We start from the raw sequence: 14,176 nt of genomic DNA, 5'->3' as shown, positions 1-14,176 counted from the left end.
AAATGCCCATCAACAGACGAATGGATAAAGAAGTTGTGGTACATATATACAATGGAATATTACTCAGCCATAAAAAGGAACGAAATTGAGTCATTTGTTGAGACGTGGATGGATCTAGAGACTGTCATACAGAGTGAAGTAAGTCAGAAAGAGAAAAACAAATATCGTATATTAATGCATGTATGTGGAACCTAGAAAAATGGTACAGATGAGCCAGTTTGCAGGGCAGAAGTTGAGACACAGATGTAGAGAATGGACATATGGACACCAAGGGGGGAAAACTGCGGTGAGGTGGGGATGGTGGTGTGCTGAATTGGGCGATTGGGATTGACATGTATACACTGATGTGTATAAAACTGATGCCTAATAAGAACCTGCAGTATAAAAAAACAAACAAAACAACTAATACTAAACTTTCATTGGGTTATTTGTATGGAAATATGTTAATATAAATGTTTCAGACATTACATGAAATTTCTAAAAATGTTATATTTGTATTTGTATGGAAATATGTATGGAAATATGTTAATATAAATGTTTCAGACATTACATGAAATTTCTAAAAATCTTATATTTGTATTTGTATGGAAATATGTATGGAAATATGTTAATATAAATGTTTCAGACATTACAGGAAACTTCTAAAAATCTTATATGTTCTGGTATAAGGTTATAAGTAATAATCCTAGTTATTACTTTAAAATGTATATCTCAGAAATAACTAATTTTCTTGTCAACTGCAGTATTATTAACTTTCATCAAATCTTTAACCATGGTCATTTTTAAGTCTTCTGTCATTTACAGACAGTTCTGGGTGTACTCTGATGATTTTGCAAGTATGTTCCTATAAAAGGGTTTCATCTTCAAGAAATTCATGGAAAAGACTCTGACAAGTACAGGTTTCTGGTAACTGACTGTACTGCTGAACTGAATGAATAAGCATTTTCAGAACTCTAATGAAAAACTGATGAACTCATAAAAGTGCTAACAAAAGATCAAGATGAAAAAAAAAATTAATTACATGGGACTGAGTGAACTGATGAGGATGAGTATAATTTTTGTGACTTTCTGTCTGAATTAAAAAAAAAAAAAAAAATCCCACAAGGACTCAGAGGCAAAGAATATACAAATCAATTTTCACTGCAAAGTAAAGGAGCTGTTACAGTGGAGGATTACTGGACTGAATGTCAATATTATGACATAGTATGAGTGTGTTTCATGTTTGGTAATTGCAATCATTGTTGCTTTTGTTGTGGTCATCCATGTACAATGCTTGGTGTCAGTCTATTTATCTCTTGTAAAAATAAAATACAGTGTGTGTGTGTGGAAAAAAAAAAAAAAAAAAAAAAAGAAAAGTACATTTTCTAAACATTACTACTTTACCTAATTTTCTTTAAGCTACAAATAAGGAAGTGTTTAATTAAATTTAATTAAAATTAGTGATACTAAGTAATAAACAGAAAAAACAATTAATAAAAACTAGAAATAAAATGAATCCTATTAAGTGTAATTGCTAAAGTAAATTCAAAAATTGAAAACAATAATAAAGATCATTAAAATTTTTAATTACTTCATGCCACATTATAAGTACAATTGCTAATATTTCAAATAAAGATGTCATGCTATTGTATTAAATTAATAATATCAACATTATGGCTATATATGAATAAACAAAACAGAAAGAATCTTTAATTTAGCCAAAGTTTTTCACTAAAATGATTGGTTCTAGTAAAAGAAATAGATTTGATAGATATTTAAAAGTATAATTAAAGTATGAATTGCTAACAAGTAAAATACCTAGTAGAAGAGTGAAAGGAATATAGAATAGTGATAGGAATAGCTAAATAATAATGTCAATAGTAATTAGGAATCATTAATTGAAAAGTCTAGTCATGAAATGTAACTTCATTTAAAACTTGTGTTTTAAATGTTGTTAATTACTAATCAAGTTTTGTTATTTGTTTTGTTAGTATAAAATATACTTATAACACGTGCATATATACCTTTTAACCAAAACAATTGAATAATAAAATTCTCTAGACAGGGAAGGGATGAGGACAGAAATCTCAGTAATGTTGACCTAGGGGAAAAGAAACTGCAGTACAATAATGTGAGCTTTTATACACTGTTTTAAAAAGAGTAAAAGAATCTAAAGGTGAAAAATGATGTTGGCTGAGAATTAAAAATAAGAAGAAAATGAGTTAAGCACTTACTAAGTGTCAAATACTACTTTTAGACAATTTATTCTTTTCTCATTTAATACAAACAGCCATCAATGATAATCAGAAAAGGCATTATTTCCATTCAAGACATGATAAAATTGAAGTTGAATGAAATAACTCAGTGTTACCAGATTGACATTTCTAGAATTGGGATTCAATAGGTTTGATTAATTCAACAGTCCATGCTTTCTCTATTTGGCAAATATTTTTCCATATTACTTCTTTCAACCTTTTTACAAAGATAATAAGTTATTTTCAAACGCTAGCTACAGCTAATGGAATATACTAATTGTAAGGGGAAGTGGTGGAATAGTACAGTACAGTATATCATTGTTTACTACCTGGGGCAAAACAGGAGCCACATATAAGGTAACTATATTAATATTATTGTTCTCTCCTGACTTTGAACATGAGCTGGAGTTGCACTTTAAATAACTCATAACAGAAGAGGTCCCAGGACATTGTGCTTTGGTTATAGGTAGCTAAATTATGCTGTCACATGGTTGATGAGGAACTAAAGCCTCCTGTTCCTTCAGCACAGCATCAGGGTGAGACAGATTTGCTAGCTGACTGGCATTTCCTCCTTTTCTGAGTTCTCAAGATACTCAGACCTTAAATATCTAAACTTCCCTTGCTTTACCTTTTCCTACAGCCATCTGTTTATATGACATTTTTCAAACTGGCATTAAAACTCTTTGAAAATAAGTAGGAATTGAGGTTTTTGTTTTTTTGTACCTCTCACAAAATCTAGCATTGTTTTGAACAAATCAGGGAACTTAAACAATGTTGATAGCTAAATTAACTGAAATTACATGTATTTTTTTTTTTTTTTGCTTTTAATCACCAGTACTCAAAACAATATACAACACCATTTTGTGCAGATGATACATTAGAAAATAACAATGCATTCTAATGCAAGGCCTGTTATTCAAGGCTTTGTTGATACAATCTTGATGACGCTAATAAAAATGTTGCATTTTTATGACAACAGCTTCTCAGTTTAGGAAAAACAGCTCTTTGTCATTTAGCTTATTAAATTTAATTTGAGCTGCTTTCCACATGAGCTCATAACCAGTATCAGTTTTTAACATTTAAGGTACACAACAGAAGAATCAATAAAAATAAAACTAAAAACGTTTATTCAAAATATTTTGATTTCATTGGAACATATTTGATTTTTTTTAAATTATTTTCTTAATTTTTTCTAATGCATTTATTACCTTTAGATATATGGAATGGAATAAATAAGACTCATAAATTTTAATTTCTTGTTCAAATTTTACCTAAAATTTCAAATAATGGTAACTCATTTCTTTCCTGCCTTCATATGATTTAAATTTAAATAAAAGAAATCTAAAACAAAAAAAAAGAAAGTTAAACATTTTTTTGTTTTGACTATCTGTATTCTTTTATGATTTGCCTGTTTATATTTGATGGGGGGAGGTCAGGAAAATTTTCTCCTGGGTCAATAGGAAAGAAATAACATCCTCATCCCCCACCTCATCTCCCCACCCCAATTCAGGATTGTGATGGACATACCTCTTCTTCCCTTGAATCTCAGAAGGATATCATTTTTAAGTTCTCTCCTGTTACATAGATTAACTGCTTAATCAGGATCCATCTACTCTTATTGCTCTTAGCCATAAGCCAAACTCCCTTCTTTCACTAAAATTTAGATTCCTCTTTCTTATCCATTCATATTTATAAATAAAATTGTCAACAGGTGAGATGAGAACTCCATCAGTATTTGGGGAGGTCACTCTTCCATGTCCCCAGGAAGGCCTGCTGCCTACTACACTCATTAAGAGAAGCTGGCAGATCCATTAAGTGATTTTGCTTCCAAGTTGAGTTCTTTTCTTTTCCCCTCCAAGTCGCTTGTGGCCTTTTATTTTATAAATGAAGGAACTGAGATCCAAAGAGGTTAAGCACATAGGATCTTGGTCTATTACTTCCTAGTACTAAGTTGTGCTACCAAACAATAAAACACTCTCTTGTTGGGACTGCAGAACTCAAATGCTTCCACTGCTAATTCCTGCTTCCATGTTTCATTCCTTCTCTAACTCTTACAAAGACCCCAGCTGTTTTCAGGGAGGGGGTGTGGGGATTAGGGTGCAAGGGGACAAGGTAGGCTCTACCTCAGCCCCCTCCAGCCTGCACACTCATATCCTGTCATCATCTGAAACTTCTCCATGACTGATGTCTCTCTCCACAACTATAATATCCCATCCTCCCAGATGGCCTGCTCAATCATGCCCAGTATAATAAGTCTTCAACATCAATGGATCCTTTGGACCCTCTCCATTTTCCCTATTCACTCACTCCTTTCTTCCTTTGCCTCCAATCCACCTCAGACTCCATGTCCCATCATTTTAATCACTCTTGCCAAAATCCTAAACCTCCTTAGTCCCTCTATACCTGGCAAAAACCTAAGCCTGCATAAATGCAACATCCCAACTTCTTCATACCTCAGACATCTGAGAACTGCAGGAGAAAACTCCCTAAACAAGCAGATGGTTCCACCATAAACCTAGCCATCAACTGCTTGCTGAATAATGCCAATGATTCTACTACCTTTCTCTAACCAAACTGCTGTGACTCTTCGCAACAATAATTTCAAACCTGCACTCTCCACAAATCTTCACTCCCTAAGCAGCTGGCCTTGCCTGGTAGTCACCAGACAAGAACTCTCTCCCCCACAATCTGAATCTTCCTTTGCACCTATCCTTTCTTTCTCTTGTTAAAGCGGGAAGGGGGATACTATTTCTAAAGTCCTTCCCTCCAATTGTGCTCTGGAGCCCATCCTTTCCTACCTTCTTAGGAATCTTGAACTCTTAATTGTTCCTTATTTCTGAATCTTCAACTCCTCTCTAATGGAGATTTCCCATCAGCATTTACACAGGCTCAACTCTTTCCTCTTAGAAAAGAGAAGAGGGGTGAACAGGAAAGAAAAAAGGAGAAAGAAGAAAAAATTCTCCTTTTTTGTCAAGACCCCTCCAGCTATGACCGCTTTTCCATATCAAAACCAAACCTGAGGACCCATCTACCTTCTTATCTATTTTTTCATCTCCTTCTCACCAATTAACCCCTCAAACTTGCATTCTACTCTCCAGAGCTTCTAACACAGTCACCATCATAGTCACCATCACTTTGTCACTAAAGTCTTTGGACAAATATTGATCCTAATCTTCTGCCACTGAATCTCAGTTCATATGTTTTTCTTCAGCTTGGGATGTCAAGAAACAAAAATTCCACGAGAGTAAGAATTTGTTCCATGATGTATCTATGTCAGTGCCTTGTAGAGTACTGGATACACAGAAAGTACTCAATAAATACATGTTGAATGAATGAATGATAGTTTTCCTCCCAAGCTCCTGACAAACTCATTCTTCAGGGTCAATGCAAATAGCACCTTCCTTAAAAAATCTTTTACAATCCTGCTACACAGAATTAGATTATGTGTCCTACAAATGTTAGACAGTAGCCAGGCACTGGGGATACAGAATTTAACACAGAGTCCCTGCCCTCAAAGACTCTCAGTCTGGAACTGTTATACCTGTACTATAGACCTTATGCTCTTCTACTTTATATTCTTTTATTTATTCATTCAACAACTATGTGGATGCCTATCAAATACAGAAGCTGTATCTCCTATTCTCTTATTAACTTCAAACTACCACAAAGATCAGAGACTTAATAATTCTTGAACTGTATTTAAAATAATTATAGAAAAATTCTTTAAATCATTTTCTAAGATAAATGTTAGGAACCAAAATCTTAATGTTTCCTAACTACTTCCTATTCACCTATTAATTATATAACTGGATTCCTATATAAATTGACTCATTATATTTTAAACAGTTTTAAGACTTTTCAGTTATACAAATAAGTGGTAATACTGTATAATGAAATACTGCTAAAAAGTATTTTAAAATATAAAATGTTCCTACCCTTTGACCCAGCAATCCTACTTTTGAGACCTGATCCTAAATACAAGGATGTATATATATTTCTTGGCCTAGAATTTAGTGGAATGAGAATGAAGTGAAGAGAGAAATCTGCAGAGAAATATGTAGAGTATGATTCCCTTTTGTTGTTTAAAAAGGGAAAAAAATACAGAGTACATAATTACATAAACACAAGCAAAGGAGTGGAAGGACAAAACCAAACTATTAACACTGGTTATTCCAAAGCACAGAATTGGAGGAATAGAAAGAGAAACTACTACTTTCCATATATTTCTTATGTTGGTTGCTATAAGGGCACATATTTTTATATGTAAAATATGAACAGTTTATTCTTTTGTATATAAAAAAGGCTTTTCCCTGTGCTTTATTTTTAATATGGGCATTCTCCAAGTTCTAAGCATCTGACATACAATCATCCTACAAATATAAACCATAGTGCAATACTGAGCAGCTTGAAGGGAAAAAGGAAGGACAGAAGTCGGGCATTAGTGACTCCTCACCAGGAGGCTTCATACAAAGAGGGGAGAAGGGGAATGCTGAGGAGAAGACATTTAAACACAATAAAACAATGTTAATAAGAAATAATAAAACAATGTGGAAATGGAAATAATTGGCAGGTTCCCAAGCTTCTCTAAAAAAAATAAATAATAAGGCCAATTAACTCATAATGTGTTTGAGATAGTATATGCTTCCAATAATGTGTTTTTTTCCTTTGGACAGTATTGCAGTTTAAGTCAAATTTTACATACTAAATCTCTATTATTTCTATAGGAAATATACTTTATCAATAACACCAGCAAACATTCTAAAAGCCTGCAGTCACTAGTTTGGAGCACTCAAGGGCAAGTACTGTTTCATCAGCTTTGAAAACCTGTGCAGTATGCCATTCTCAGACTATGCTGGATATAAGTAAGCTGTCTTATACTCAGTATAGTCACGGAATGGTATGCTTGCTACCATTCCCACCATCCCGGTATCTGTATGGCACTTTACAGTTTAAAAAGCTCTTTGATACAAAGGAATCAAATGTTCCAGCTAAGAGAAAGCATTAAAATAAAATATATACACCTACCATTATAAACATATGCAACAATTTAATCTTCAGTGACTAAAAAGGTGGCAAAGCATGAACTTGAAATGTATGCTTGGGAGCTATTATATCAGTTAAAATTGTATAGTAGATACTTAAATATTTTCATAAATAGAAAACTGCAGCCAAGAAACGGCCACAAAACCAAAAGTTTATTGTAACATTTATAAGCAAAGGCCAATTTCTTCTACCCGTGGACTATAACTGATGGTTGAGAAGTAATCCACTCACAACCTTTTCTTTGTACGTCAACAACAAACATGAGAAAATGTGGGCTGTAATCCTTGACAAATTATTTCTTACACCACTTCTCCAGAGGGCGGAAAAACACTAGGTAAATACGGTTTCACTTCATGCAATGATGATCTCGCAAAAAGGATTAATATAACTATATACAGATTATTAAAGTTTGAAAAGTGAAAAATCTAATTTAAAAAAATCTAATTAGGCATGCAAAATAATATATACACAAATATGTCAAACACTAAAAATAAAAGATATACTTGCACTTACTTTCAGAGACAACAAAGATAAACAAATTTGATAATGCTTTCTACACATTGTAGGTATTTTGCACAGACTAACTAAAACTTTTCCAGAAAAACACTCCATATATATGAAGCCAGTAAGGCATATATTCAGATACTCAGATACTTTCAGAGAAGGGAATGAAAAATGGGTCTGTTCACAAAGAAACAACAAGAATGCATAAATCATCTAAAGTGGAAAAGAACTAGAATTCAAAGTGTAAGATTTAAATGAGGTTCAGTGATAATCAGAAAAGGCCACATAAAGCAAAATCCATTTAAAACAGAGACCAAATATCATGATAAACAGTGGGAATAAAAAGTTTGACAGGCACACTCTCTTGAAAAATATTTTAGATTTTTAATCTCATATGTAATAAAATTTAGGTTATAATGATAACTATGTGCTTATTCTTAGAACATAAAAAGAGTGAATCAAATGTTGGCTTTTGTGGCAAAAATTTTTCCAACAAATTGGATGACAGCCCAATTCAAAGTCATCTGATTTTCACAGTGCAATCATAAAGAAGGTTTTTTGGTTTTGGTTTTTTTTCAAAACACTCAAAGGCTACATCAAGCCTCCTAATGCCTGTCTTAATATTTTAATCTTCAAATCATTCCCTTTTTAAATACGTCTAAATCAAAGTCATCCTTGTTGGTCTATCTCTTCTTTACTTTTTAACTGGTCTGTTGGGTACTGTAACATCCATAAATCATCTAAGAATCTTAACACACAAAGAAAGCACAGGCCCAGAGAGATGCACAGGCTAAGTGAAGAGGGGTTTCTGAATAGGGACTAATTTTTTTTTTTTATTTTATTGGAGTATAGTTGATTTACAATGTTGTGTTAGTTTCAGGTGTATAGCGAAGTGATTCAGTTGTACATATATTGATACATGTATTCATTCTTCTTCAGATTCTTTTCTTAGATAGCTTACCACAGAATATTGAGTAGAATTCCCTGTGCTATACAGTAGGTCCTTGCTGGTTATCTATCTTATATGTAGTAGTGTGTGGGACTAATTTTATAAGTGGTATATTAGTGAATATTTTGCTTTCCTACACGACTCTTAAAAACTTCATAACTGCAAGAACTTGGATAGTGAATTCTCATGTAATGAGAAGCCCCTGTATGTGTACTTTTATTACCTGTTTATACAACAAGAGGGGATATAAATCTTGGTCTGAATATCTTAAGATATATAAAATATATCTTGGTCAGGACCACATTATAAATGACTTTTTTTTTTAATGCAACATAATACTGTACCAAGGTTGTAAGGGAGTTCCTTTTCATGTAGAGTCTCTCCAAGTACTGTAGTCCCTCATCTTTTAGTAACTCCAATGGGAAATGCTGCAGATTCCTATAATTTAAGAACAAATTCTTGTGCTTTTCCAGCCTTGCCACAGAGATCGTCTTACAAAGTTCAGATGCCATGACTGAACATATACCATCAGGCACACTGCAGCACTACATCTTGTCAAAATTGGTCCATTTCTAAAGAGAACAAAAAAATGGGAAATTATGATACTGCTAACAAACGTTGCCAAATAAACCAGTCAGCACATATAGCTATTTGCAGATATTAAAAAGAGTTATACATCCATTCCTATATTTTTCTTTTATAAGAAAACTAAATTTTCACACATATTTAGAAGGAGATTAAAATGAATAACTATTTAATAAAAATACTCTCACTATTTAAGCAATATTTACTACTTAGTAGAAATAGTCCTATTTGAAAAAAGTAGTTCTTGAACTTGAGATAGGAATCCCTATCTAAGAGAACAGAGACCAGTTTCATAACATGCAACCAAACAAAGAGCTTAAAATATTAGACACAGCAAACCCATTTCCTTCTTGAACTACCTCATTTTGTCTTTAGCTTAAAACATTTTAAAAATATTTAAATGTGGGCTTCCCTAGTGGCGCAGTGGTTGAGAACCTGCCTGCCAATGCAGGGGACACGGGTTCGAGCCCTGGTCTGGGAGGATCCCACATGCCACGGAGCAACTGGGCCCATGAGCCACAATTACTGAGCCTGCGCGTCTGGAGCCTGTGCCCCGCAACAGGAGGGGCCGCGATAGTGGGAGGCCTGCGCACCGCGATGAAGAGTGGCCCCCGCCTGCCACAACTAGAGAAAGCCCTCGCACAGAAACGAAGACCCAACACAGCCATAAGTTAAATTAATTAATTAATTAATTTTAAAAAAAGATAAAGTCCAAACAAATTTAAAAATATATATATATTTAGGGCTTCCCTGGTGGCGCAGTGGTTGAGAATCTGCCTGCTAATGCAGGGGACACGGGTTCGAGCCCTGGTCTGGGAAGATCCCACATGCCACGGAGCAGCTGGGCCCGTGAGCCACAGTTGCTGAGCCTGCGCATCTAGAGCCTGTGCCCCGCGACGGGAGGGGCCGCGATAGAGAAAGGCCCGCGCACCGCGATGAAGAGCGGTCCCCGCACCGCGATGAAGAGTGGCCCCCGCTTGCCGCAACTGGAGAAAGCCCTCGCACGAACCGAAGACCCAACACAGCCAAAAATAAATAAATAATAAAAAAATATATATATATATTTAAATGTATATAAAATATAACTAGACCACTTACAGCTTCATTTTCTTCACTTACTATCTAAATATTGTCCTATATTCTAATATTTTCTTTCTTTTATCTCTTTATTCTCTTTTCTTTCTTTCTTCTTAGCTTTGCAGATGATCAAAAGTAGCAAAGAAACAGGCCTGGGAACACAGGGTTTTACTTAATTATTTCAATGAAAGAAGAAATACTGCACTAGGAAATAAGAATCCTGTACTTTTCTATTACAATCTTTCTGGGCCTTAGTTGCCTAACATAAAATGGAGACAGCAATTTATTGGTAAGGGCCAGAACCCAGAACAGATTAAATTCCTTTCTAGCTCCAAATTGACAAGGATAGGAAGAGAAATAACATTTCCCATCTTATCAACTAGGCACAGGGCAGAAACAAACTTCACATCACTTACCACAAGAAGAAACAAACTCAGAGATTCAATAATTTGTCCAAGGTCAAACAGCTCATAAGGGAACAAGGATTTTTTTTTCTTGGGCTGGGGAAGGGTGTCCAGTGGATTTCTAAGCCTGAAGTCTTTATACACACAGACTGACAGGATTCCACAGGATACTAAGAAAATGCTAAAACACTAAAAACAAGTTGAGCTTTGTTCAAAGATTCTACTCTGGTTTTCCTGGGCACCCTTTCTCAAACTCTCCAAAGAGAAGTACCTTTCAAAGAAAATGTTTTTTCTTAAGAAAAACTATTTTCACTGGGAATTAATACCAAGTTAGTACAAAATGCAGTATCATAAGCTTTCAATAAGCAGAGTTTTCTAACTTCTTGGTTATTTTCTATTACTTCCAAACTCTTAATTCCCAACTAATAAGAAAGTATTTGCTATTTTATATAAAAGGTCAGAGAATATGGAGTATTCAATTATATCCCCAATGCAACATGAGAGTCCAGTACCTTCCCGTATTTATACTAGCTACTCACTTACCTATTTTTATGAGACATATTACTTGACTTTGAACAAGATACTCAATCTTTCCACATCTTAATTCTCTCCCTGTAAAGCAAGGGGAACTAGGCTAGAAATAACATCGTTGATTGTATTTAGAAAGGGAAGCTTTCTGGGTAATTATTCACTGAAATAGTAAACTAGAAGCCGTTTAGATGTCTCACAAGCATCTCAAACTTAACACATTCAAAAAGAGTTTTTGATATTCATCACCAATCCAAATCTTCCCCAGTCGTTCTAACCACCAGGAAAGCCAGAAGTCATGAATGATTCCTCCACCACCTCCAATCTATCACAAGGCTTATGGTTTCCATCTCCAAAATACACCTCAAATCTATCCACATCTCTCCATCTGCCCAAATGGAAAGCCACTGTCATCTCCTGCCTTGCCATATGTATTACTGGTCTCCCTGTGTCCACTCGAGTCACTTTGCAATACATTAATCACTTAGCTGGGAGCCTTTAAAAAAGTAAATCCAACTATGTCTCCCTCTCTTTCTCAGGTAAACTTGCTCCCTAGTCACATGCATTCTAAATAAACCCTTCAAAAGTTTTTTAAGAAAAATTAAACTTACCAAGTATTGAGGGCTCTTCACAATATGGCCCCACCCACCTCTCCAGCCTGGCAGCACCCTCCCTGGCTTCTCACCAAACTCCTGGGCTTTTCTAGTGTTTGAAAGTGCTAAACTCTTCTTCACACCACTTCCTGCTCTCCTTTAGCCTTTGAAAGCACTGTCCCAACGCCCTTCAGGTTTCAACGTAAAAATCACTTCCCCATCCCAAGCTAAAGTCTTCTCTCTTACTCTTTCTTTGTAGGACTCTTCACAATTTGTAATCTATATATTTATTGGTGTATCTATCTATCGTCAATCTAGCCAAGAGACTGTACCGTAAGCTCCTGAGGGCAGAGACCTTGCTGTTTTCTTTACATTTGTATACCTGCCTCTAGCACAAAGCAGGCCCTCAAACAGCTGATGAACAGCTGACAGTAGGACATGTGAGTAATATTGCAAGGTAGATTTTTTTTCACCTCTGATCTAAGGTCAGCTTGTAGATACTATATGCTGAGTGCGTGCTATGTGCAATAAAGATCTCTCAATCCTTAAAACTCTGCACTGCAATAGACATTATTTAGCCTATTTTATAGATGAGGAAACTGAGTTTCTCAGAGGGTAACTTGCCAGAATACCAACCCAGGTGTTCAACTCCAAAGCCTGTGCACTGCTCTACAAGGCAGACTTTCATGAACTTCAGTGGGGCCTCTGCTTCTTCTTATTATTATTTAAGCGGTAGGCAAAGCTTATACAAATTTAAGACTACAAAGCAAAACCCACACTCCCTGATGGGAAGATCCAATAAGAGAATACAGTGTAACCCGATGGCTTTCCTTCGAATCCTGCTGAATCCTGATGGGTGGGATTGGTTGCCCTTAAAACGCCATTACACTCTGTTAAAATGCGTCTTGCTAGGAAGACAGTTTGGGAGATGAAATCTACACAAATGAAATCTGAAAGCTTCCAATAATAAATAATGATAATGGTTTTCGGTATGCATTCACTGGCAATGCACAGCCTTTACCAGGATAATTTTCTTATACATATTCCCTTCACTACCTCTTATCTACAATTAAAAGCAAATGGTATACTTAATATTAGCTGTACACAACTGCACCTGCATAACAGTTTTATGACAGATAAACACCAATCCACTCCATTATTATTTAAAGCAAACTAACCTTTCCATCTTAAGAAAATTCCACACATTTTAAAACAGGTGTGTTTTAAGGGAAAGGAGTCCCTTAGATTGACTTCCGTACTTAATTCAGTGGAATACCCACTCCAATTTCCTAATATTGTAGATTAATGTATTAAAACACGCACATTAAAAGCATTTGTTAAAGGTTATTTTCTCAGTACTGAAAAGAAGACTGGCAGAAGTGTTAGGCAAAACACATGCCGTTTTGCCCGAGTTAACGAAACACTCTGGTCGTTAGAGTTTGGAAGCAGTGAGCCCAGTGGCAGGGATTTCACAGACCCCGTATCGAGATTCTCCGACCACCGAGGGCGAGGAGGGCCCGGCAGCTGTGGCGACCCGAGGCCCAGACGGGCCCGCTCGGGCCGGGGTCCACTCGCTGCAGCCCGGACGCTTCTGCCAGATCCAGCCTCAGGGCCGGGGGTCGGGCCAGAGGCCCTTGCTACGTGAGCCACCCGGAACGGCAAAGTGCTACACTCACCTCGACCAGCGAAGCCAGCGCTCCCGGGCGCAGGGGCGCTGGACGGCAAGCCGGGACTCGGCGGGCGGGGCGGGGCGGGGCGCCGGGAGGGGACGGGGCGGGGCGCGGACGACGGGGGGCGGGACGGGGCGGAACCCTCACTTCAGAGGGTTGGGGGAAGACAGAGCGGAGGAGAGGAAGACGGAACCTCGCGATAATGCTCCACCGTTCTCGCGGTTTTTACGATAGATCGCACGAGAGGCTTGTTTTCCAAGCGATGTGCCTATTGGCCAAGAATGTGGCTTCTCCGCGACTTGGCCCCGCCCCTGGCTCGGTCTTTGCTTCCGGCTCCGGCTTCCGGGTTTGCTGTTGAGATCAGCTTTTTGCTCAGAATTTGGAGGGGGTAGTTTAGCCGGCTCCAGCCTCGGACCGTCAGTAACTGATCAGTTCTTTCATTCATGCATTCACTGATGCACTCGTCCTCTCATTCAATGCATACGTTGAGAAATTACAACAGTAATAACACCCAGTCGCTTTACTGTATACCAGGCAGCGTTCTGAGATCAGTGCATAGGTTATCTCAACCCTCACAACAATCCTATGA

At 36.6% G+C, this 14,176-nt stretch overlaps 1 protein-coding gene across 2 annotated transcripts in view; it reads right to left on the bottom strand.

The window, feature by feature from the left end:
• Nucleotides 1-13,714, bottom strand: part of LRRC28 (leucine rich repeat containing 28) — a 186,026-nt gene extending 172,312 nt beyond the window's left edge. Inside the window, exons 1-3 of one of the 2 annotated variants that reach the window (XM_007191134.2) lie at nucleotides 13,594-13,714; nucleotides 9,257-9,302; nucleotides 9,075-9,168 (exon numbers count right to left, since the gene is read on the bottom strand). In XM_007191134.2, the coding sequence (XP_007191196.1) occupies nucleotides 9,075-9,101 (27 nt within the window). In that variant the 5' untranslated portion in view covers nucleotides 9,102-9,168; nucleotides 9,257-9,302; nucleotides 13,594-13,714. Of the gene's footprint in view, nucleotides 1-9,074; nucleotides 9,303-13,593 lie in introns of both variants that reach the window. The other variant, XM_007191132.2, reaches the window with a different exon arrangement.
• Nucleotides 13,715-14,176: the final 462 nt, after the last annotated feature.

The sequence above is a fragment of the Balaenoptera acutorostrata genome, chromosome 3, assembly GCF_949987535.1.
Source record: "Balaenoptera acutorostrata chromosome 3, mBalAcu1.1, whole genome shotgun sequence".
Classification (NCBI taxonomy): domain Eukaryota; kingdom Metazoa; phylum Chordata; class Mammalia; order Artiodactyla; family Balaenopteridae; genus Balaenoptera; species Balaenoptera acutorostrata.
The sequence above is the reverse complement of the archived record's forward strand: the minus strand, read 5'-3'. Positions and strand labels throughout refer to the sequence as shown.